Source organism: Macrosteles quadrilineatus, unplaced genomic scaffold, assembly GCF_028750875.1.
Source record: "Macrosteles quadrilineatus isolate MER2022 unplaced genomic scaffold, UCM_ALF_1.0 Scaffold_5__1_contigs__length_97177068, whole genome shotgun sequence".
NCBI lineage: Eukaryota > Metazoa > Arthropoda > Insecta > Hemiptera > Cicadellidae > Macrosteles > Macrosteles quadrilineatus.
Window position 1 is genome coordinate 25592941 of NW_026542598.1, and position 26014 is coordinate 25618954.

The following is a 26014-nucleotide window of genomic DNA, read 5'->3' on the forward strand; positions in this document are numbered from 1 at the left end:
GTAGTCATTCAAATGTAATTTATATAAATATATGCACTTCATACTTAATGTTTTGCAATAAATTTTCATAACTGTTTCAATGCAATTCTTAAAATAAGAGACCAGGTTATGAATAATTTTTCTGATGGCCAAGGTAGACATTTTCTGATTTACGGAATTCTTTTCTCTGGATGTCATTTAATAAATATAAACATTTACATTAATTTGTGGTTGATTGTATTTCCGTATTTCTAGCTTTCTCAATAACTGAATGAATGCCTTATTATTATGTGTCTAGCAAATCGGTTGATGTATGTACACATACGAGCTAAAACCAAGCAATTCACACGAATAAAGACATTTCTGGCAGGTATTGAAACTACTTTTTAAAATCCAAGTTTGAAAATCTTTCTCGAGGAGCACTTATTCCAGAGCAGAAACAAAAGCCGAATCTTGCATCAGTCTGTTCAGCTGGCTCAGATTGGATTCACTGACATTATTGGTTTTTGTTGAAGGTTTCACATTCCTACTTCCTCGCCAAATCATCCTTTAAGAAATTTCATTTCCTTTCTTCAGGACAGCAGAATCAAAAGCACACTACACAATTTAGCTGAGTGTTTCAATCTTTTCGGAGTTTCATTTTTAAGTGGCAAAAAATGTTGAGGACACTTTTTAAGTTTTTTCAAATGTTGATACAAATGTTGATTGGCAGTGGCAGTCTATTTAGCGTTTTCTTTTCTTTTTGGGGATATTTTTCCATTTTATTAGTTACAGTTTTACTTAAAAGTCTACCGAAATTATATGTTTGAATTTAGTACACCAGATTTTATTGCTTGAAATTTAAACACCAACAATAAACTAAGCGTTGAAATAAACAAAAAAGCGTTTAGACAGATAAAACGTGTTTACTTAAATTTTTCCTAGTCTATAAATGTCGTTTAATTAATTAAAACCATTATCTTTTGAGACTGCAGAAAAGAACGCTCGTTCTAATAGAATACGAGAAAAGTCTGTTTAGTAAATATTTCATTTTCAGCTACGCATTACTGCATGACGTCAAATAAATGCTCCTTTGCTCACTTGGAAATTACTTGTACGGTATTTGCATGGCTGCAATTTCAAAGTCCGAACGTGAACACTCAATTCCGTTCCAGTCATAGTAGTTTGAAACTAAGGAAACTAACTTGAAACAAAAAGAAGGCCAAAAGACAAAATACAGATTTTGCATACAGTAATAAGCTTGATCAGTTTAGTATAAATAGTGTGTAGAATCAACAGTATTATTGATAAGTATAATTATTTTACACATCAATATAAACTTGGTTTAATTTATGATTCCAAGTTGAGTCGCACTACTAAACAGTGATATTTTATCTTTGAGTAGAGCTCCCATAATTAAGATAACAGTTTTTTTCCTTTCGGTTTGTCATAGATTATGTTTTTTACGACAACTATAGATGAACATTATTAAATGTTATTAAATGTATCACAATACATCTCCCTCCCCTACTATGCATTCTAAACCTTAGTCTGTCTGTAGTCAATGACAGAACCAGAAGTGTCATATTGTTATGTAACTTTATTAAAAACTTCAACAAAATTTAAATTTTGTTACGACTTCATTAAGTATAAGCTTAAAAGTCCAACTGCATCCAAAAATACATCAACTGCAATCAAAACATACAACAATAAACGTATTTTAAACACATGCATCGTCCAAGTCATCATTTTGCATTCAAAGTTCAGTCGAATGTTTTATTTAGCTAGACTTTTTCCATCGCCAATAGGAGTATTCAGGTCGGAGGGTGAAATATATTATTCAGTCTGTACACGCCTTGCAGAGAGGTCGACAAACATAGCTATTCTAACCTCACATTCGCTCTATTACATGTACAATATAGTTTGTAGAACCAGGGTCATTAGGTGTATTATTAATATGTTTCACAATTATACTACACGTACATTGAAACTGTTTTTAGTTAACCCATATTTGATGGAAAAACTATTTAACCTATATTTTTGAAAACCTCACTAATTTTAGTAAATTATTTCTCTTTTGTTTTTACTTATATGACAATGTATTAATTTTACGGAAAGTAAATAAAAAAATACGTCTAATAACACTTAAAATATATATTTACGCTTATACTGTAAACTCACAAGACGGTAAATATATACAAAAGATGGTAAGTAGTGATCGATTTCGATCAGACACTAGGTGAATAGGTGAATGAGCAGACCCAATTAATTTGATAGAGAATTAGTTGAAAATACAAATTTAATTTTATTTTTGATGGATTGTGTTATAACATGGAAGTAGTAGATGAAAGTCTGTTTAGGGTAAATACTGAGATGAACAAATTAATTAAATTGTATAAAATTTTACACAAAAGTAAATTATGAATCAAACGAAGAAACAACCGTGTTTTTTATTCATCTTTGAATGCATTGGAGCTACGCCCTGTGGAAGCTTAAGCTTTTGATGCAGGGAAATTGGGAAATTCAGTGGAAAAGATACTACATTATTGGTTGTTTTTCATGGAAACAAAAGGATATCCAAAAATATTTACATTTTCTCTCCATACACTTGTTTTACTTAATTTAAAATCAAGTAATTTTTTTACTGAGCATTGTAGCTGATTGGTTAGGATAATAGATAATTTAACTGAACGAATTAAGTGGTCAAATTTATTTTTGTTCCATTAATAAAAAATCTAATTATTCTGAATAATTGAGTAACTACTACAAGTATTAGATACTTATACAACAACCAAGCTAAAAATTAAAATGCAAATTGTAAAAACATGTATAGATTCACTGCATAACTACAAGATTGAATCAAGATCAGTTACAAGTTAAAAATAAAATATTGCATAAGGCAACTACTAATTTGTGTTGTTACTGACTACTATGTTACTAAAACAAAATAAATCCTATTATTATGATTAATTTCGTTGCTGGAGAAGTGGAATGCTATTCATCATAAATTGGATAGGTGCTGTCAGTATACGGCCCACTGTTTTTACTCGAATCCAAAATTAATTACTTTGACTCAAACATGTACGAAATAACACTCAAACTTTGGTATGCATCTGATATGAATTGAAAACACCAAGATATGACATACACCTAAATTAAATTCAACTTCTGCATTACATAGGACACATATGACATAGAACATAGGATTTACAGTTGAAATTGCATTACTACATAATGACATTACATTCCTTTAGTTTTAACCAACGACTTTAACTTTTTATGTGTCAAAATTTGTTTTAAAACTAACGGAAATTGCTTTAAAAAAATATAATATGCTTTGGGTATTTAGATTTATTTAAGTATCGGTTCGCCGATCATAAAACTTTACTACAGTGAGCTAAAACCCCACTTAAAGCTCCGAAGGTGAAAGAATTACCAAATCGTTGTAAAATGTGTCTCAACATAAATTAGCTAAAAATTGTACCCCTATAAATTTGATTCGTATGACTAAAGTTCACACATTTATAACCAGGAATCTGTAGGAGGTTATTTTCCAACCCCTCACGCAACATCAATTGACGTCAGGTTTCAATTCTGTAACCAAATTTTTCTGTTAGCAAATCGGTCATTTTGGATATAATTTGTTGAAAATTCTTCAATATTTGCCTATTAATTTGAATCTCATAAAAAGGGATTTTGGAAAAAAGGAAGTGGATGGACTTATTCAAGGGAATGGATTTATAAAAAGAGTAAAATATCATAGATTATGAAATTTTTGTAAATAATTTCGTTGGATAGAAGTAAAAGAGATATGTTTCTATAGTTAATTAGTTTTTTTTTAATTCCTTTAACATTTTGTTGAGATGGTTAAAAACATATATTACAATTTACCATGCAACCCCTACTCTGATGATAGCATTGAATTGGTCTTTTTACTTGGGGACATAGTTCATTCATCAAATGATCATATACTTCAGAATTTACGGTATATAACCAAAGGTCCCTGGTTCAATCCTCTAAAAAGTGTGTGGATTTTTTATGGTTAAAAATAGCTTTTTGATTGCCCTTGATAATTAGGCTTTTGATAAATGGTTCTAATTAACGAAACAGCTGATCTTGGTGAGTAACAAAGCAACACAAGGCATCACACTCCATTCTACACTAACACTTTACTCATATTTGGGTTAAAATACTCACATAGGTGGCGTCCCACATCTCAATAATTTAATAATTAATAATCAATAATCTTCATCAATGGTTTGAACCTGTTATTTGTACATTACTAATTTATTATTAATCATTAATTTGCAAAAAATTCATCACATAATACTATTTCCCACCTTTGACTTTTATTTGGTTTACTCTTACAGAACCCGGTTGATGTAAATATTAGATAAAAAATAAAATCCTCCCTGTGCTAAAATTGGTTGAGACGTTTTGGCTAAGGGAAGGATTATCCCTGACCTGTCAAACGAGGGGATTTAAAGTCTTCAATAAATCCATTAAACATTCTGTCACTACAAGTTACTAAAATAGTTTATTACAATAGATTATGGTCTACGTATCACTAGTTGATCATTCTTTTATTTTGGGATACATCTAGATTTTAATTCGTGCTAAGTAATGTTTTACAATAATTGTGCTATCAAACCAATAAACATACATCAGTTTAATTTCTCTTTGACCACTTATGAATGAAAACTATGGTAGCAAATGTTTTAACTGTTTATTCAATTTCAAAGTTCAAGGACAAGATTTTTTAGTTATTCTACCACTGAATAGTGTTGAATATTAGATAACTTTTATTCTAAGTCATTTTTTTGCTTGCTCTATCTGGTAACCAAATATTCATGAACAATGTTAACCTGATTTAAAATTAAAGGAGACTTCAAATGTAATAAACGCATGGAACGCAATTTTAGTAACGCATTTATGTATGTAATATTTAACTATCGCTCAGTGTAGTTCTAACTGAAAATGAATTTCTTAATAATTCAATAACATCAGCCTCAGTATGGTTTAGATTGTTGTATTGTTAAATGTGTTAGATAAAAATAATTGATATAGAAAATGTGTTTACTGAAAAAGCTTTGAATATTATCTTGTAATTTAGACACACACAACTAAACAAATATTCGTTTTTCAAGGGCCAGGCTAATGATAATTTATCATACAACGTTTTTTTTTTCAATTTAAAGGTAGGGTTATGACCAATCATTCCAAAGTAGAATTCTACGCTGATTACAATTCCAAAATTCGTTTTTAAAAATCTTGATCTATTCTAAAGTTATGAGGACTTTTTATAACTTTATTTTTAGCCCATTTTAACATTGTGCGTTTACAAACCAATACCATTTAATAAAAAAATAGTGCTGGCTAAAGATAAGTAACACCACCAGTTATTGTCAACCTATTTTCACTTGGATATGACGGATGTATTTTAACGACCAAAGTAAAGCATACACACATGCAATTCTTCCATGTACAAAAACATGTTATACAACTATAAAGCAAAAGTATTTTTTTTCTTTAACACAGAGTCAAATCTGAGTTCTAATAGTGTTGCCGAGCTATATAATAGAACAGTCTGGGTAGTCAAGGTAGTCATTATAGCTGTTAATGAGCTTCCCCATCAGGGCGCTCTGTTCCCTTTATACTCGTCCTCCCTATACAGTATTGCAAACTGTCAACAACCGGAGGTAGGTCAACGAGGCGTCCATAAAGAGAAGCCATCTGTTAACAGTTTCCTCATCGTTTTATGAGGAATATTGCATGACAAAGATTTTTTTCAATATTAGGTTTGAATGATAGTCTTTTACGAAAGATGGAAGAGTTTAAGATGTATAAAACAATTGGGGGACAGCTTTTAATCGAAATAGTTGATAATTTTTGCATTCAAAATATATACTTACCTAAACATGAACAATAAAATTGTGTGTTTGAATATTAACTGTAATCAAGTACAAGGAATAGAAATTCAATGATTTATTGGTCCAGTAAAAGTTATGCTTAACATCCTAAACATTAGTGTATTTAGTCCTTATTGAAGAGTTGGTAATGTTTAACCTTGAATTTGATTATGTGGTGAATTACAAGGTCAAAAATTGTCGACCAATAACTCCGTGGGCTTTGACCTGTGTGTGTGTGCGAGCTGTAACGAAAAGAGCAGGAGATAAGTCATGTCAAGAAGAAGAACAATAACTATCTGTGCTGATAAATTTAAATAAGGATCACTGAAACACGAACAGAATAATAGCTTAATGGGTTTCTCAGTCTGTTGGGCACCAAATGAGCGACCAACTCACTGACAACGAGATCTGTTATCAATAAATCGGTGGTACATAACTGTAAGGTAAGTTTTTGCACCCTACGAAATCAGTAACAACACAATACAAGGGAATTAGGCTCTTGTCCAGAACCTTTTTGTAGGGTTGAAGTAAGTCAAAGCCCGGTATCTCGATGATTCAAAGCCCCGCAATCTAGGCTTACTATAAGACCAGGTTGCTTTCGCGTACAAAAATTAGAAGATAACGATCAATTGCTAGTAAATCAACATAGAATAAACTAATTCGTACAGTAACGTACCTTCCCATCACTCTTGCGGTAGGCGTCATAGATCTTCCAGATGTGCTCGGGCCCAGCGCTGGCCACCAGCTTGCCTACCTCGAAGTACTGAGTGATGGGGTTGTGGTCAAGAACATTCTGTGCTGCTGAGCCGCCACCCCCACCACCAACCCTGCTCTTCAGGTTGGAGAACATGGCAGTGGCTGGCATTGGTGCGTCGCTAGAACCCGGGCTCTCGTCTCATCCTACCGCCTGGCTGCCCCTGCAACAATCAACATTCTGTACAAGCGTACAACATGGCCCCCACAGAGGAGGTAGTTACCTCCTCAGGTAACTACCTGCAGAAACCTGGGCAGTTTCCCGGTGATGGAACCGGCACTTCAGGTAAGCCACAGTTATGACGACTGGACATCAAAACACATACAACTTAGGTATTTTAAAATCACATTTCATTTCTGGGAATCAGTGAGTCAGTCCTGTAACTTAGCATTTTTGAAAACGTCACACTGCATCGGCAACATAAGAAGATTTTTGCATTAGGCTTCAGAAGTTTCGAAAATGTTGTGCCGATCGATGGGCTTTCTACTTGAAAAAAAAAAATACATACTTTTCAAAAAGCATCCAAAAGCTACTGAAAATCTAATAGTAATTATAATTGGGCTATGTGGTAACATTTCTCGAAGCTATTTATTTAAAAAAATGTTTATCCATAATGAAGAGCATTGAGAACACCATGACGATCTGATCAGTTGACAAAGCTAATTTTAGAAATCATCTTTTTCTCTTTAAAATCCAACATCCAGTTGAGACAATTTATGAAATATGAGCTTCTCGGAACTAATTTCCTGTGCCAAAACTTTTACTAACCATTGGTCTTTTGTGAAAAGAATTGAAACGCAATTGTTGCTAATTTCAACCCTCAGAACCGTTAACGCTTTTTAAAGTTGGTGCAAAAACTTATATTTATTATATGCACAACATATTACCCAGATAGATTAAGAAAACATTTATGGTAAGGAGTATTTTTGTGTGTTTCTTGTTAAAAAATGATAAGCTTCGTAAACTTGTAATATTCGTATTTTACTTCGAGCACTTGCTGCCAATACTATGTCGTATGCTTCAATTAAATCATACTTGTGTTAACTTTTGACCTTTTCGGTATTGGTTTTCAATGAACAAGTTATTATGTAAAGCTCATTTTGTTAACAAATTTAATGGATTTACTCACAAAACATAAAATTACCTGCAACATTTTTAGACAGAATCATTTAGTAGAGGATTTTTTAAATATCTGGAATTTGAAGCAAAAAGTTTCAATTATTCTTAGTCATTATCTAGATTGCTACCATGCTGGTTTCGCTCACGCTCATTAGATAGGACGAGTTAAAAGATGCTTAATTACTCCCTCTTGTCTCGTTATCGGAGCTGATCCAACAATAAAACTGGTCCAATATATCGAACATCTTAACTAATGAACTGTAAAGTCAAATGCACTTTTCTTTTGAGACTATTGACTATTTACAAGGGTATTCGATATATATAATACATATTTCCTGATTTATAATAGTGGAGTGTAAAAAATACACAGTGAATTTGCAGTTTTGTAATGATAAACAGGTTTGTTGAAATGGTACTTACATTTCTATGGCTCTGATTCAACTTTTTGGTGTCTTTATTTATTTATTTACTTATCGTAAAGGCAAATGTCTGCAATAACATTTTTAATAATGTTCATAATGGTAAAAGATGTAAATTGTCATCAGCTTTATAGATGTTAAAAACATATTTTTCTAACTGGAAACAAAAAAATTCAATAATTATTTTCGTTATTTGGTCATTAACCATATGTATATCATATAATGTATTATTGGATATTCAACTGAATTAGGACGCTGTATTGTTATTGTGCAAAAAGCCCAGTTTTACAGCGTTAATCGTGAACAACAATAACAATTTTTTTATTGCAATATAAGACATAGGCTACATCTAGCTTATTCATTCCTTTGCTACAAATGAAGAAACTTTTAAACTAATTAATTGGGAAAATCTTCCGTCTATTTGAATTATAAAAAACCCCGTAATACAAGAAATTTTGTAACACCAACATTTAAAATACGTAACTGCAATTTAAAGCACAGAATTTATGAAAATAGAAGTTACTAATCACGATTGAACTTTAAACCTTGAGGTAAAGCTGAAGGTCGCAACTCGATGTCTGATTGGCTGCCGGAAAATAGGAAATTGACCTGTGACTCATCCTGCCCGACATCCGGAACAGACATTGACGGAGTGGAAGGATTCTACGAGGGTTTGCTTGATAGACCTGTCTCGTCCAAACCTGCTCGTGCAGTGGTTAAGAGAAATGTATACTTACATCGATAAATATCCACACATAAAGTATATTTTCACCAAATATGTCTAAAAATCATACAGATTCTATGTTAAAACGTTTACATGAATTAGAATTCAATTTCAAGATGTTTCATACATATTTGTATTTCCAGAAGAGCAGTTAAATAAATTTTAACCGTAGTATGGTTAATTTGGTCCCAAGTGTCAAAAGTGACTCTTTTTGGCACGAGCTTAAGTTTAACAACTGAGATTAGAAATGAGGGCTTAAATGACACCTCTAATCCATGCTATTAATGATATTTTTCGTTATTTAAGCTAAATAAATCACAATACCTGCGATTTTCACCTTTAACACTACTTATGGTCCATATAATTTACGTTTTGTTCTGCTTTTGCATACGACCAGCAGTTACCGTGCAGCAATTAAAAGTACTACTCCGCCAAGGTAATAAATTTAAATTTATTATTAAATCTAAATGTTGTTAAAGTGTAAATATCTATATTATTGTAGGCAAACATACAATAATAACGAAGAACATTTTTTCGGCAATTGAGACTATTTCTTTATGTAAGATCAGCAGAGGAATTAAAATCAGAAAATGTATAGAAAATTTCTTCAACTCTAGCTGACAATTCATCGCCAGCAAAGGTAGGAAAATAACTTCTGTAGACCCATAATACTATTTTATAACATCCATTTTAGCTGCAATGTAACGAAATTATGATGATTCACTAAAAATAACCATTCCTAAACACTGAAGGTGGGGGAAAATAATATAATTTATTTTAACTTAGGAAATTTAAATTATATTCAAATTAAAAAAGAATATTCCAGAAAAATATTACGCTAAGCAATTACGTATAGCAATTTAGGACATTTATCTATGTGTATTTTTATATAAAACTTTTTATGTATAGTTTCTTACGATGTATATTTAGTAATTGAATTGAATGTCTAAAAAGTTTTTATTTGACATTTTCATCCCATTTTCACATGCTCGAAAGAGTAATACGTTACCAAAGTGTCTGTTTCTTTTCAATACCATCCATCAAGCGATGTCACATGAAGATATTGGTTGGGTATATCTTCTCTGTGGCTTTTCAACTTTACATTTTAATATATTATAAGCATACATGAATGTATTTTCGCCTAGTATAATCCTGCAGTGGATAGTAGTGGTTGGAGATGTGGGCATTGGTTCGAAACACGAAAAAACTACCGAATATGGATCTCAATTTCAAAAAATTATTCAAAAGTAGTTTGTATCCTTCATTTCATTAGTATATAATGGATCAGATATTCTAATCTTCATATAACAGGCTAAAATATACGTTTGAATTACTGAAGTATTTATTTTACAATTATATTTGAAATAAATATCTAAAATCTACAAAATGTAATGTTTATGTAAAAATAAATATATTACAACCACTGATCCACTGACCCCCTGTTTTAAACTCACTGATCAAATTCGGATGAATATCTATGGGCTTTAAATTCATTGATATATTGAATTAAGGCGTAAATTAAAAATACTAATTAAATAAAGAATGTGAGTGACGTTCTAAAACCATCATTGATTGTAAAATTTTTTGCTTTTTAAAATAAAAATTTTAATAGCTGATGTGACTGTCGAGAATTCGGTCTAAAATGTGAGACATCCAAAACTAATTTATGATGTCGACACACAAAAACGATTAAACCAATTCATCAGTGCTATGACAGGATGTTGTACTCGTGGGACCAAGTTCAAAATGAGCTATCGTGTAAGGGAATATAAAAGAACATGTATTTTGTAGATTATCTATTCGAAAACCTTTAGGCGTGTGAACTTTAATTTAGGCAAGTTTTGTTAAAAACCTTTTTATTTGGAATAGAATGTGTTGCATGTTTTTAACATTATACAACAATGATATTTTTAATATAAATTAGATACTAGGTTTGACAACGGACTAATTTTAATTTCAACTTTAAAAGTTATTCGGAAGATGTAGGATATAAATAATTTATATAATTATTCTGCAAACTGATATTGTGTAATAGTATCAAATAATATTTTATGAAATATTAGCTAAAATATTCAGTACCATTTCTCTTCAAACAAGAAACAATGCATATAAAAGGCAAGAGGGAAATGAAAATTAAAGCAGAAGGTGCACTTGGAATACTCCAACAAGGGAAACCGTAGTTACACTAAATGGCTGTATACCAAGATGCGAGATTGCACAAAATACAAGCTGCATATTATACAGGAACACTTGTGTGTGTCTAGGTAAAGTTTAACTGTTCAACTACTTACTGTGTAAATATTTTACCTATGCTCAAATCTTTAATAAATCTTCAATTAATCAAACGTAACCATTTGGTAGAGTGTGACGTGGTACTTTTCACCGATACTCTTGTGGCGTATTCCTAAGAAGGGGATTTTAAAAATAAAGTGGACTGTATGTGAAGGGATGATAAATTTAATTTTGGTTGCAAAAAATAATGTTATGGACCTTTGGTTTTAATTTAGGTACAATTAAGTTTACACATGATGTTTAAAAGGTCTGGTAGAGGATGTATGAGTATGGCCATCTGATGAAAAGATAGCTTCTTTAAATAAAATTTTTAAGAGTTCAAAATTTCTCACATACACAATTTAAATTCAAATTAAAGGGGTTGGTAGGTTAGTCAAGCACTAAAGGAAGAGTTAGATGGATGAAAAAAAATAAGATGAGAAAAAAATGAAATTGTTACACAAAAACTATATAAAGAAGGTAAAAGCACAGTTTTTAAGAAGAGTATGTTTACTTCATAAATTTGTATTATGTTGTGGCCATGTGGGGAGATTGTAATATGCTCTCTCTCTCACACACACAAATGATCAGCTGGCCTATTAATGAATACTGAACAACTGTTGTTATATTGGTTTACGCAAAATAATAAGACAAAATATATTTGAAGGACACATATTTTCGTCTACCAACCTTCTTGCAAGCTTTCCGAAGATGGGCATCATTTTGTTGTTGTTGCGAGGACGTCTTGCCCTCAGCAGAACATTCGGGGTTCAGCTGAAACAGAGGTTCAAGTTAGATTATTTCCATTAGATTAAATCTATCTTTATCATCACTAACTTTTCTTCCTAGGTTATGTAAGTGTTTGAGACTGCCATATGTATGACTGTCGTGAGTATGAGAACAAAAAATGTTCAAACCTTTAACATAAATAATTGCTTTAAGAGGACTCATGTGAAAATTGCAAGGTTTTCTACAATAGAAAACGGTTACTCCCCCACTGTTTAATTTGTACGTCTAAGTTTTATCATAGTTAAAGATATTTTCTCCTTCTGGAAACAGTTTCGAGGGCTTTCCGGGTTTCGAAGATGACACTTTGATTGTTAATGATCATTTGAACATGTCTAAGCAAATATAAAAACACCTCCCACCACAGCAACCTGTAAGAATTTGCATTTGCCTGATTAGATTTTTAGATATCTCCTAAAAAATTCATATTTATTCCCTGTTTAAATAACATTAGCTTAACAATTACTTAGGTTTGCTGATAAAGGGCCCCCGTTCTCATAGTCCGATCATGCTGGTTCATGAACTCGTTCGAAGAGATGTAGGTGTTCACGTTTATACCAATTTTCATCAAAATCGGATCAATGTTGCTTGAGTTATCGTGTTAACAGATACATACACTATATATGAATTTGAACGTATAATGTTTTTGACCTCAAAAAGAAAAAGTAAGTCGGTCCCGGGTACTGATTTACCATGAGACCTACGTTAATAGCTTATTCCCTTTATGGTAAATTCCCTAGTTACAGAATAATTTGGATGTTAATTATGAAAACTATTTTAGAGAAAATTTTTAGGATGAAATGCACGAAGGATAGCCGACGATTATATTATTTAGTTATTGAAGATAAATACCTGTTAAATTCAGTAGGCTAATGGTAAAAGATTGACTAGGTGTTTTTTATTTTACAAAGCTATTTACATACAGCTTTATCTGAATAAGAAATAAGAAAATATATCTGACTCCATTTTACTGACTAATACGTGTACATGCAACTTTTTCCACCCGGTTCATATATTTTGTGAACTTAGCTTATCATTATAAAAAAGTATCATGTTCAAAGGAAAATCTAAGTTCTGCTTGGAGCGAATGTATAAGATCAAATATTAACCGTTAGCCAAGAAGTAAAGACCTCTAAGGTTCTTTAATGTCCCCCCAGGAACTAAGATTACACGTACCTTCAAGCTACAAGAGTTCGATCGTTCCAGAATATCAGAGTTTGTAAGAAACCTTTCAGGATTGGGAACTTCATTATTTTACAAAAGTACTTGTCAACCAGAGTCTAAGTAATATATTTAATAATATCAGGTTAGAAATACTAGGAGGAAAAAATAAACAAAAATAAAACAAATATACAATAAGCTTCAAACGAAAACTAAATCGTAATAGATTTTACATTCAGTTCAATTTAATACATCACGGATGATCGAATTTCATTCAAAATTCATCGCTGGTGCTATTTTATAGAAGTGAAAATAAATTAGAATATTATAATTCCGTTGAAACTGTGGCATGAAAAGGATAGTGAGTTATCTTAAAGTGGTGTGTCAGGCCAGTATCCCACCATTCACCATTCGAATTTGGGTAAGTGACGATGAGCGGCACGGAACTTACCTGAATCCTAATATAAACTTGCTATGTAAAATAAGTCCTAAACATAAAATAAGCTGAAATAAAACAAGTTTTTTAAAAATTTATTACTAAAATAAAAAAAAAAACTCTGTATAAATTATGTTTACCATACGTCAATCTAAATGGATAAACTGAGCAAATATAATTGGGGTTATTTAGGGCATAAGGTTGTCGACATTTAAGAGATGAATGTTTTTTTAAATCAAACTGTGCCCTACGTACCATTAACATTTAAATGTCTTGAAGATAAGCATGAGGGTTATTTTAAGTTGAATAAATTGAATGAAATATTGTGAAAGTAGGTTGTCTCTCAGAGGAAATACTGCAAATGACTCCGGTACTTGAGGCACATCAATCGTACACCCACTGTCACTAAAAAGTGGAGTTCTTTCAAGAATAGACAACTAAAATCTTGAAACTGAAAATCTTACGTCATTACAGTACAATAAGCAGCAGTTTTCAGATGTCAATAATAAGCAAAATATTAAAGAGGGGAAACAATATTATTCCGTATTGTACGATTGGGTCTATTAAATCAATACAATCCCAGTATACTAGAAATAATTTTTAATGTATTAATTGTAAAAGGTAACACATTCAAATTACTATGGAATAGTAGTTGTTATTGCTGAATTTATTTAGTGATTCAATCGCTCATAGTGAAATATGGAATTAAATTGTCGAATACGTAATTATAAATAAGCTATTGATAAACAAGGCGTGATTTTCAAAAGGCGTACACTTACACTCCCACGAAATATACACAACCTAATGGAAATAAATCCAAAAATTAATCAAAGAAGTTTAGAAATTAAAATCCTTTAAAGGTGTAAACAGTATCTGTATCTGAACAAGAATAAACTTTTTGAAAAACTGTTGTTTTATAAACGAAAAACTTTAGTCTTCCTCCATGTAGCCTATAATTAAAAGCTTAAGCTTAGCCATAACAAATTTGAGCTATAAGTTAAAACTTTAACAATCATAGCGTTTTTAAATTGTGGATTTAAGTGGTCAGAAAGCTTTGCACTTAGCGTTAAAATATTGTGATCTAAAATGAAATACCTTCTATAACCTACTATAAACATTTAAATAGTTTCACTATAAGTAGGCTTATTTTGGCTCACTCTCTATATTAGAAAAGAATACTTATTCTTAAACTCAGATTCGTAAATATTAAAAGCCTTCTTAAATAAAAGTGTTTCTTTGACGTCGTAAAGGAGACAGGAAGGCTCTACGTTAAATAACCAAGATTACATCATGTCACCATCACTGTACTGTGACGTCATTCCGAGTATGTTATTGCACAGATAAGTAAGGTAAGGAGGAAACATTCAATAATACACTTAAATGTGTCTATCCCTACTCGCATGGTGTCCAACACCACCCCTCACCATCATAAACTACAGTGCTCGTGGTGAAGAAAGACCCTGTGTGCCCTCGATAGGAATGTCCGCACAGTGTTTGGCACTTGGGCTCTTCCATGCTCGTCACAAGTATTTTTCCGCTCCACTATACAAGAGCTAAAAGACACGGTTGTCCCATAAACAAGTTTCCTCTGTACCTTACTTATCTGAGGTTATGAAACATGACGTCATGTCGTGTATACAATTGTTACATGACGTGATTCCATGTTCATGTATCTCATATGACGTCATGTCATGCTCAGGACTATAATATAATTTTACGCGTATGTGACAGTAAAATGACTATGAAATTAGTCATGTGATCGTTACTTGACATCATGTCGTGTGTCTTGTATGTGATTATTACATGACGTCATATCGTGTCCCTGACTGTGTGACTATTGTAAACAGAACCAACAAGGGGCTATTAACAGTATTGCTACTCAATGTTAGCCTAACTAACTGTCAATAGAGATGGCTATCGACTACTCTTGTCAATACAATCTCTATTAACCTGAAAGCCGATATAACAGTTTGTGTTTGAATAATTTATATCGTTGCCAAGAGCAATTATATGGATTCAATAATGGAGGTAGTCTTTATTATTTGTTTTTAGTTTGGTTTCGTTTAATATAATTTATTAAATAAATTTACCTACCACCGGTTTTTTAAACTAACCGTACCAGTTCACTTCTTAGAATTGAAAAGTTTCACATATCAGCGTTGTTTACTTACATATCAGCATAGGTTTACTCATAACAACACGGGTAACGGACCTATGAGGTTTAATGATTTGGACAAAAGAAACAAAACTGTAATCATTCGAGCTTTAATTAATCAGCTGTTCAGGCCAATTTAATTGTTGAGTGGTGCAATTAGTGTTTGGTACAATGTTTCGTTGCATCACTGTCAGTGGCCGTGAGAGGTTATAAACAAAAACATATATTAACCTCTCTTATAAGCTATGAGTAGTGATTTTTAGTAATTACAACACTGTCATAGGTAAAGTAGTGTACACAACTCGTTGCGTGAACTTAACTACTGTATTTTTAGATGTTCCTCTTATTATACTGCACTGGATAGCTGCATTTTTTCTTTGATTTAGCAACAGTTTTTCATCTGCTTTTTAGTGCATATGAACGTTCGATTTGAATTATTTTGGCTGTGCAGTACCTTGATAGCTATGCAGCCGTCTTGTAACATCTTAATCCTGGTCTAGCGCAAAGAAATTATTTCAATTGTTTTGTATTTCCTACAATTTAATATCTGGGAATCGTAGCCGAACAGACCCTATCACCCCATCTATATATCCATTTATGTCTTGGGCTTAAAATGCTCATAGAAATATAGGCTTTTATTTGAGATATTTATCGTTTGAATAAATTAATTTAAAGGTACTGTATTACACAATAAAAAAACCGAAATTAGTTTTGGTATGTTTTTATCCAAGAACCTCCAGTGAAATATCAGCTTTCATTTCAGTTATTAATCATTACGATTGGACGTACCTAATGCACACTGCTGAATCACGAACAACCTAAATTATTCAAAAATGGAGTTATTTATCATCGGTTGATAGATAAATTATATTACTTGAAACCACAACAGTAATCATAGATTTCGACGGGTTTCAACTAGTATTGCTTTAGATTTCAAAATGCCCTCCTACATGAAATATAGCATTCGAATTTTTGCGATAAAAAATACTTTATGTATCAAAGTATACAATTTTAACACGAAGTGTTATTTTCCTGAAAATGTGATGCTTAGTTTCTACTTATTTATGAAACGTTTGTAAGATAGAACCCTAAGGACAATGGCAAGAATACGAAAACTAAATTTTCTCTATTATTACATAAGTTTAGTTTTTTCATATGCAGGAAAGTTGTTGCTATATTTGTCAATATAATTAATGAGTTCCAAGAAAGTAAAAGTAATAAGCTGTTCACTTTTCCCGTTCCATTGCTAACTAGTGTCTAGTTAATAAGTAAGCAGTAAGGATTTTGAACCCATCGGCTCATTAACATATTTAAATCCACATTTCAAAAAAACATCAGGACTATTTATTTTGCAATATCTAATATTGTTTAACTACGTTAAAAACTAATATTTATTTAAAAAGTAATATCTTTCATTTAATAATAAAACAAAGAAACGTTCGAAATATTTTATATTGAGCCTGTGATGTCAACAGAAAGTAAGAAAAATGAACGCAATAAAAATGCAGTACATTCAAGTGGTAAATTGTCCCCCACTTGCACACGTCACTGACTTATGGACTATGTTTATCTCAATTAGAGGTTATTGCGTTTTTTCATTTTTAATTTCAAGCGTTCACTCGGTTTCCTACCTTTTAGAGTGTTATAGATTTTGTTTTCTTAGCTTTGGATTGAAATTGTTTATATAAATGATCAAATGTAATGCAACGGCTTTAGCAGTTTTACAGTGTATGGTCTACTTTTGAAAGGTAAGGTAAACGATTATTCAGAATTGATTACAATATGATAAATGAATGTTGTAGGCTTAAGGGAATCATAGGAGTATTTAGTAGTTATGCAATGTAACCAAATATTGTAAATGTCTACTGTAATTGTATATTATAATTATAATCGTTGGTATACCATCGAAGTAAAAATTATGAAATTGAACAATTATTATATAATTTTATAATATGTCAGGTCTAAATGAAAGAATAAAATATACTAGATTTTTCATCAGCCATTTTTGTAATGTCAAATTACCTATTAAAAAAGTGTTGAATATTTTCGAGAGGAATTTGTAGTCGAGACTTTCATCAAATGAAGCTAAAAGGAGTGCTTTGAGTTAACTTACAAGTCAAAAGTAAACAATAACTTGAAGACAAAGCTCAGGAAACAATAAACAATATGGGCTCCAGGCACGAAAGTTGTTTCGCCCTTAAACGACTTGGTCCTTAATAGTGAGGGCTTTATGTTAGGGATGTATAATAAACCTGAACCAAACCTTATATCAATGGTAAACAGTACTAAAACAATACAACTTTGTATTTTACAAATAATTTACAATTATCAACTCTCATTAAAAACATATTAAGACAATATTTGCATACTAATGTAAAAACTAACTATAATCATTTTTAAAACTAATTTAAACATGTTATTCAGCGAGTGTAACTTTAATGAAGATAAAAGCCTTAAATGATAGAAGCTCTTGTATGAATGTAAAATCCGTTTAATCAACTACAATTTGGTCATTTTTGACATTGTAACGTTCCTCACCTTATTAACTGGGTTTTATAAATATAAGTTAACTTAAGAATAGATAATTCAAATGACAATGATAGGCTGGTTATAAGTTAACACATATGTGTTTTATTCTATGATATAAGTTAGGCTATTTTACAACATACTCGTGGGCTAGGTCAATTTTAGGTTTTATAAGTTACATAGGGTAGGCTAGGTTTATGGGATTGATTGACAATTTTGGTAGAGCAAATAGTTTTATATAAGGGTATGGTTTTGTGCCAAGCAGTTAAATTATAATAGTTTATAAAAATTAAAAATAAGCTACTTAGTCTATCTTGATAATTAGGCTTTACAATGAGATTAGGCTACAATTAGAAGGGTCCTTAGCCTATGAAAGAGTCTCTCTTTCTTCTGATTCAATTGGGTAGAATTGCCATTAAATTTCTTTACGGTAAATATATCTTGAAATAATTGGAAGTTTAATTTTGCTTAAAATATTGATATTTTTTCAAAACCGGATGATTAAATGTGTCTGAGAAGAAATAATAGTTAACAAGGGACAATGTGATTGATGGAAACTATTGCTGATGGTTTTGAATGTTTATAATAGATATTACCAGTTTTCTGTTTAAATAATCTTCTTTCAAGTTTATTTGTATATAAACATTCAATTCTTCTTGGTTAATTTAGTATACTTTGAATATTACAATTAAATCACTGGAGACTTGGCGCCCATATCCTTTCTTCCACAGTTTCTCCAAAAAGCACATTTCTTTTCATTTGTTGCAGGTTCACTTCAACAATGCAACCTAACACACGGTACATCTAGACTTTAGTATACAAGAAATATTTATGACCTTGGCACTTGTATAATTGTATATATTTCATTTTTAGTATATTATTGTTGAATACAGTTTTTCTTATTAGCCCCTAATTTTATTCTTAATTACATTTAAATATTTTTAATACAATTATTTGCCATGATTATTATTGTTGAATATAATTACTAAATATTGGTGGTTCTTGGAGGTAATTTAGTTACGATTTACAAAATGTTAATTTAATACAGGTAGAATATTATACAATTTGGTTATTTATATTAACAAACATTCATGTTTTATCTCAAATGATATACTGATTCGATCAATCCTGTAAATGGAAATGTAATGTTAAAATATCATAGAAATCCATAAGCTGTTATACGTTATAATTTAAAAATATAATTAGAACTTTGCGGGAATTAACTGAAAAAAAAAACTTATTGTAACTATAACTTACATGAATTATACTAAAATTTACCAATAAAAAATGCAAACCTTAGTACCTTAAAACCAAATTGCAATGAAAAGTATAATGGTCTGGTAATTCTATTTTAGACTAGTTGTATTTCTCGTGGTTAAACCCTTTTACCTTGTCATAACTGTGGTAAGGTTTATCATATGTACTTATCTGTGATTGATAGTGTATATCAGTACTGTTTCACTATGACGACGATTTTTTTTTATTAATAAAGTCAAAAAAGGTATGAAGGTAATTATGTTATTGAGATCAGGGAGCTTCGTTTGTTTGACATACAATCGTTGTGCAAACAATCAATTCGATTTTATAATGGATCATTTAGGTGGATTCAGTTCATATACGAATTCTTTTTATATTTGTTCTCGCTCTATTGCTTTATTACTAGTTAATGCAATTACTGTAATATTGTGACAACCAAACAACATAATTGAGCACCAACCGTTGGTTGTAATTTATTCATTAGTTAAAGGGTGTGAAAGAGGGTGAAAAGGGGTAAAAGGGTGAATTAAAATCAGGTGGATGAAATATTTGGAACTAAATTGCAAAGCCATGATACATTATCTTGTACTAATAACTATGCAAATACCGTATCCACAGCTGACATAGTAGTATTAAGGGAGTACTAAGGGTTTAGTGACTACATTGAATTTAGAAAAAATCTATGAATGATTTCCTTAGGTGCATTGTAAGCATAGAAGTTTAGACTGCGGTGAGACAGTGACGGGTAAAAATAGAATTGAAGGCCGCTTTACCATACATTTGATTATAATTAAATACAAAATACCACTAAAGTATACAATATCAATGAAAAATATTCTGTATACCTATGTATAGAAGTGCTAATGCACTATTCAAGATTATGCTAGCCAAAGGTTAGTTATGTGAGTGTCTTACAGTTTTGAAAACCCATAAATCTTCAAATAAAACGTGATTTCGTTAAACTATACACAGTATACAAAATAACATTCAAACCACATTTTATAAAAATCCACAAATTTTAGGTATCTACAGTTTAACTAACAAATTATTTAAATAGTCAACGGAATACGGGTTTCGAAATCATGTACTTTTTTATTATTTTCTATGTGTGTGATTAAGATATTTTAATAGACTAACTGTAAAAAGGTTTGAATGGTAAACCTAAAATACTGTGACTTTTCAAGTATTTAAATAACTTAGTAAATATAAACTGTAATTAGTTTATTACGTCCGCGTCATCAGTCATCCTTATCTATTCTCATATCTCGACAGAGTGAAGTTTCTAAGCTTTAATGAATAATTTCATCAATTTGGATTTACGCACTTCTCATTTATCAAACGAGTGACAAACCCAATTTCTATTTTACTCAAACTTCAATCGTCGGTCAAAATTTGTTCTACGTAAAAACCAATTTTAGTTATTGATTTCCTATGTATTCTTGTTATATTTTCATTTTATAAATTTTTTATGTATAGGCAGCTAATGAAGTCTTGTTATTACGCTTGAATCATCAAAAGATGTTAATTTTTTAATTTATTTGTACATGAAAAAATTATCAAATAGTCAGAATAGTATATTTCGTACCTAGGGCCGAAAATGAGGTTTTGCCGGCTCGAGATAGTTTTTAAGTTTGAGACGAAGTCGAGAACTTAAATCGATCGAGAGCTGCAAAACCATTTCGGTCCGTGGTACGAACGCTATTTTTCACCGCACTATACCCTATTACCACTATTCACCACTATAATAATGTACACTGATAGTCAACACAACTACAACTTTAAGGTTATGTGAAGAAATAATTTGAGGAATCAGCAAAAATAAAAATAAATAGTTGCTAGGCAACGGTGACAATAACACAATTCTATTGCAATGCTATGGATGTTGATTGTGTATTTAAAATGCATTCATGTTTTAAGTAAGTAAGCGGACAGCTGATTTTGCGGCCCCGGCCTGTAAAAACCTGCTCGGTCCCCAAATTACGATGACAGCTGGCATGGCCAGCAAAACGTAACTTTCATCCACCAATTAACGTATGTAATACAGCCAAAAACATCATAGTGTGGTGAAAAAAATCTTAAGTGATTAAATACGTCGTTGGCCAGTTCACATTTTACAGCCTATATTCAATGAAAGATTCAATGATATTCCTCATAGGTTTTACATCTTGAAGGATCTGTTGAACATGTATTATGTGTATGTTTCAGTATTGAATACGCAGGGTTTAATTCATAAATTATACTATCTGATAAGGCACCAAATGTAAACCCAATAACAACTGATATAACCAAACAAAATCAATCGGCTATTGTTTGTACTCTAATTTTACAATAAAATCGTAAAACTCATATTGCTATTAAATGGTTAGTTTAAACTACATGAGAAAAAAGAAGAGAATAAGATAAAGATTTTGTGAATAACAGCTCAAATAATCATAATGAGACAAAACACATTTCAAAACAGGGTTTTTTTCAACAGCGTTAGAATTGTACTTACAGTATCTAAAGTCAGCGATAAATTCCGGTTAATGGTGGTTATGGTGGTTAATGGGGCTTAGTAGTCAAGTAAAAAAAAAAAATACTTGTATTTCAAGATCACAAAGGAAACTATATTTTCCACTACATTGTTTAAAATTTTTTGTACTCGTGGTATATAACGTATATCTTGTAACTCGTCGATTTTTCTGCAACGAATAAATGTATTTCAACAACATATGTTTATACTGAATAAAGTTATTTGTAAACCTTTGGCTTATCAATAACACTACCGACGCAAATAAATACATGATTTCAATTCATTGAATGTGTCTCATAATTTATGTACAGCGCTCGATAGATTAAATCGTTCTACAATTCCAATATACATTTCTTTTTTGCTTAATTGAATTTGTTACTTATTGTTATGAATATAAATACTTTAGTTGGTATAACTATTGCAACATTTTTTAGTAACACACAGCACAACCTTGCCAATGGATAAACTTTGACAATGTAGGTGAAAATAATTTCACTTTCGAAGCTCCACAAATATTGACAGACTCTGGAAGCTCCTTTATTTCAAAGTAATTTTGACGCACACAGTGCTGTATCCTGCAAAAGCAATTTTCATTCGGGTGTCTTCTGAAAGAATCATTCTCAAAGGAGAGAACTAATAGCTTTCACCAGGACGGAGCTTAAATAACAGTATACAGTGTACATCAGCTTTCATTGTTTCTTTCATTCTTTGCTAAAAACTCATCATAGTTTGGTTAGGCTACTAAAACAGATTTTATACATGTTTTTTATATTTCAAATTGCTATTCATATAAAGGTTATTGATTATCTGTAAAGTATGTTATCTCTTGTGGGTAACATTGACACATGTGGGTAAAACATTGAAAAAGCACTATTTAATTTTTTTAACTTATTATTCGTAGTATTTAGTTTGGTGTGTTGTATGCTTTAAATTGTTTTGCAATCCGATATAAAAGAGAAAAGAAGGTAGGTATGTATATTTTCAATTTAAAACTTTATCTTATAAGACGTTACATTTTAGTGATAATAAGTTACTGGTTACGAAAATGTCAAATATATTTAATCACATTAAATAGAACAGAGAATCTTCTTATGGAACGAACCAATTATTTTATCTAAATAATGTCGTCCTTTAAGTAACATTTGATCATAAACGTGATTTTTAGAAGAGATTATTTTATACGGGTATGTAACGATTATTGAAGTTTAACTATCTCGAAATCGAAAACAAAAATGTAATAGCCTAAAACAAATATATTAAAAACATTTAAAGTATACTGGTTTCATCCGTCAATGTTTAATATAAGATGCATAAAAATCCATTGTAAATAAACAAGTCACTGTTATGTTGCTCATTTTCAAGCCACTCTGCAAACTTGGACTTGGGCGTTGTAACTTGATGGAATAGTTTGCAGTGTTTCAACTTGGTTTGGTTAACTTACTTAGCTTAAGGCTCTTGAATTCCTGACTTACTGAGCAGATTACAGAATCGAATAGTGGATCGTATTTGATTTATTTTCACAAATAAGAATCTCACATATTCAGATTGTATGGATGTAAAATTTATGTTCAATTTATCAGTTTGGGCTAATACGGGATAAGAGCTTCGTGATGGATTTTGGTAACATTTTTTCGCCTCACTTAGTTAGTTAAATGATTGTTATTTGTTATTCCCGTTTTTTTTTATTTTTTTATTATTTATTTGAGTATAAATTTCGGTAGGTATAGGCTTGCACAATGCACATCTATCTGGCCTCCATTCCTTGGGAACTTTTAGTAAGAGTTAGGGGGCCTATATTACGCCTGCAAACATTTCAAGAATTATTTAACGTAAAAAAATAATTATTTTAAACAATGGGAAGTTATTTATATTTTATAAATCGATTGTAAAAACGGAGAGGCCTAATTACCTCCTGTACAAGGTTCACAGATTAATCTACCTTCTTCCCTTCTTAACGAAGGTACTAGCGAATTTTAAGGAGGACTTAAAGCATTGACTTTATATCTTTAAACACAGCTATCCTGAACCCAGAGTGCTTCACTATGTTTACCGATATCTATGTTTTAAGCGTAAAATGATCCGTTACATGATATAAATGATTGCGGGAGATAGATAAAGCATTAATAACCAACTCGGCAGAGAATAAATTTAATCACATATGTTCACGACTTAAATTACAACTATTTCCACTCAAACGTAATGAAGACTCCACAACTAAAACTATTCGCACAGTTATACAAATATACAAGGTTCATTTATCGAACCATAACACTAGAATATTACTTGTCAAAATTAAGATGTGTCAACGGTTATCGTTTTCTCACAACTTTCACCCATTTGTAAAATTCTTGTTTGAAAATCAGGTCGAAATATCACCAAATACCTGTAAATTCCAGCCCTTTTTGCCTCTGAAGATGCTCTTTGCCATAAAAATCTTGATAACGGCGAGGTACACGGTAAGCAGTCTTATTGAAAAATGCCTTCGCTTTTCACTATTCTGTGAAGAATGCTGCCAAATTATAACCCGACAAGGCAATATGTGAGGCTTAAAGATTTCAAAGGAAAAATGGAATGCGTGTGTATGGAATGATACACGAGATTCACGTTTACGTTAAATTAATTAAGATCGATTGGATTATCTTTCAATATGCCATTCGCCTTTTATAAATTGTCAGAAATCAATAGCAACTTGTATGAGAGTTTTGTAAAACTATGTTCTTGAAATAACCGGCGATGACCAAGAAATACAGTAGTTTGGAATATAAAGAATTTTCTAAAAAGACAAAATCCATAAGAAATGGATTGTGTATCTGAATAATTTGTCTAGTTTTTGTGTGTGTGTTTAACAATTTTTTAACAGTTTTGTTTTAATCGAAAAGTTGTTTTTACTATTTTACTTCGAAATTTCATTTCAAAAACCTACAAAACCAACTCCCAATAAATATCCTCTGGCTTTAGAATCGAGCCTTAAAGGAATTAAGCAGCGGAACATTGATTTGAAGGTGAAATTCAATTAATTAAAATATCTCCAAGGAAATTTTATATTTTAAAATTTCACATTGAACTTAAACTAATATTTTATCCAAGTGATCGCCTTCTGAACAATTGCCTGGTTCCCAAATAAGGAGTATCAAAAATGTCTAGTTTACCGTCCTAATAACAAATTTGACGAGCCACCCAACTTAATTACATCAGCGATAAATTTGTTTGTAAAGCAGCTTAAGTGTTATGATTCGACGTGAGTGTGGGCGAATGACGTACGAGGTTCAATAAAAATAACTCTGAAACAGCGCTTCAGTTCTGCTACATTAGAGTAGAATATGCTTCAATAACTTAAATAATGTGTAGGTTTACCTAAGTCAATTGCTCTTGAAACTGGGAATACTAATTGGTGCTAATCTAATTCAATGTACAATCAAATCACTGAAAGTTATTACGTTATTTTATAATTGTTAATTTAAAAATATTTCTGTGGGTAGCTCTTACACGTTTAGCCAAAATCCCTACAGGGAAGTCACTATTACCGTAGCATAGTGAGACCTGTGCCCGGGATCGATTTACTTTTTCATTTTGATATTCCCAAAACACCCCCAGGCCATAAACACAATTCGTTCGAATTTTCAACTCGAGTAATTTTGATCCGATTTTGATGAAATTTGGCTTGAAGGTGTAAGGTGTAAGGTGGAATAACATGAATGAACCAGCAGGATCAAGTCATAGAAACAGGTTACTTTGGGGTTTTGAAAAGTACAAACATTGCTTGTGTTTTTAAATGTTCAACATAAAAATAGTAAAGTGTCCCATTTACATCAAGACCATCTTGTAGAGCTAAAAAGTAGTTACTAAAATCAAAGTGGGTGCCTTGTACATATTTCGTATACAATGCAAGTTGTTACTCTGTAGACAAAAAATTAATCACCCTGAAATGGTTTCTAATCGACTTTAAACTTCTTTCTAGGTTCTTTTAATTTAGTTTTATTAAAATAGGGAAGGTCGAACTATATTATTCGTTAATTGATGATAAAAA

At 31.3% G+C, this 26014-nt stretch overlaps 1 protein-coding gene across 4 annotated transcripts in view; it reads right to left on the reverse strand.

Moving 5' to 3' along the window:
- The window catches only part of LOC128994414 (SCY1-like protein 2), a 94052-nt gene that overhangs the window by 46171 nt on the left and 21867 nt on the right, over nucleotides 1–26014 (reverse strand). For all 4 annotated transcript variants that reach the window (XM_054418970.1, XM_054418972.1, XM_054418971.1 and 1 more), the window contains exons 2-3: nucleotides 11845–11928; nucleotides 6544–6784 (exon numbers count right to left, since the gene is read on the reverse strand). In XM_054418970.1, the coding sequence (XP_054274945.1) occupies nucleotides 6544–6732 (189 nt within the window). In that variant the 5' untranslated portion in view covers nucleotides 6733–6784; nucleotides 11845–11928. The remainder of the gene's footprint in view (nucleotides 1–6543; nucleotides 6785–11844; nucleotides 11929–26014) is intronic.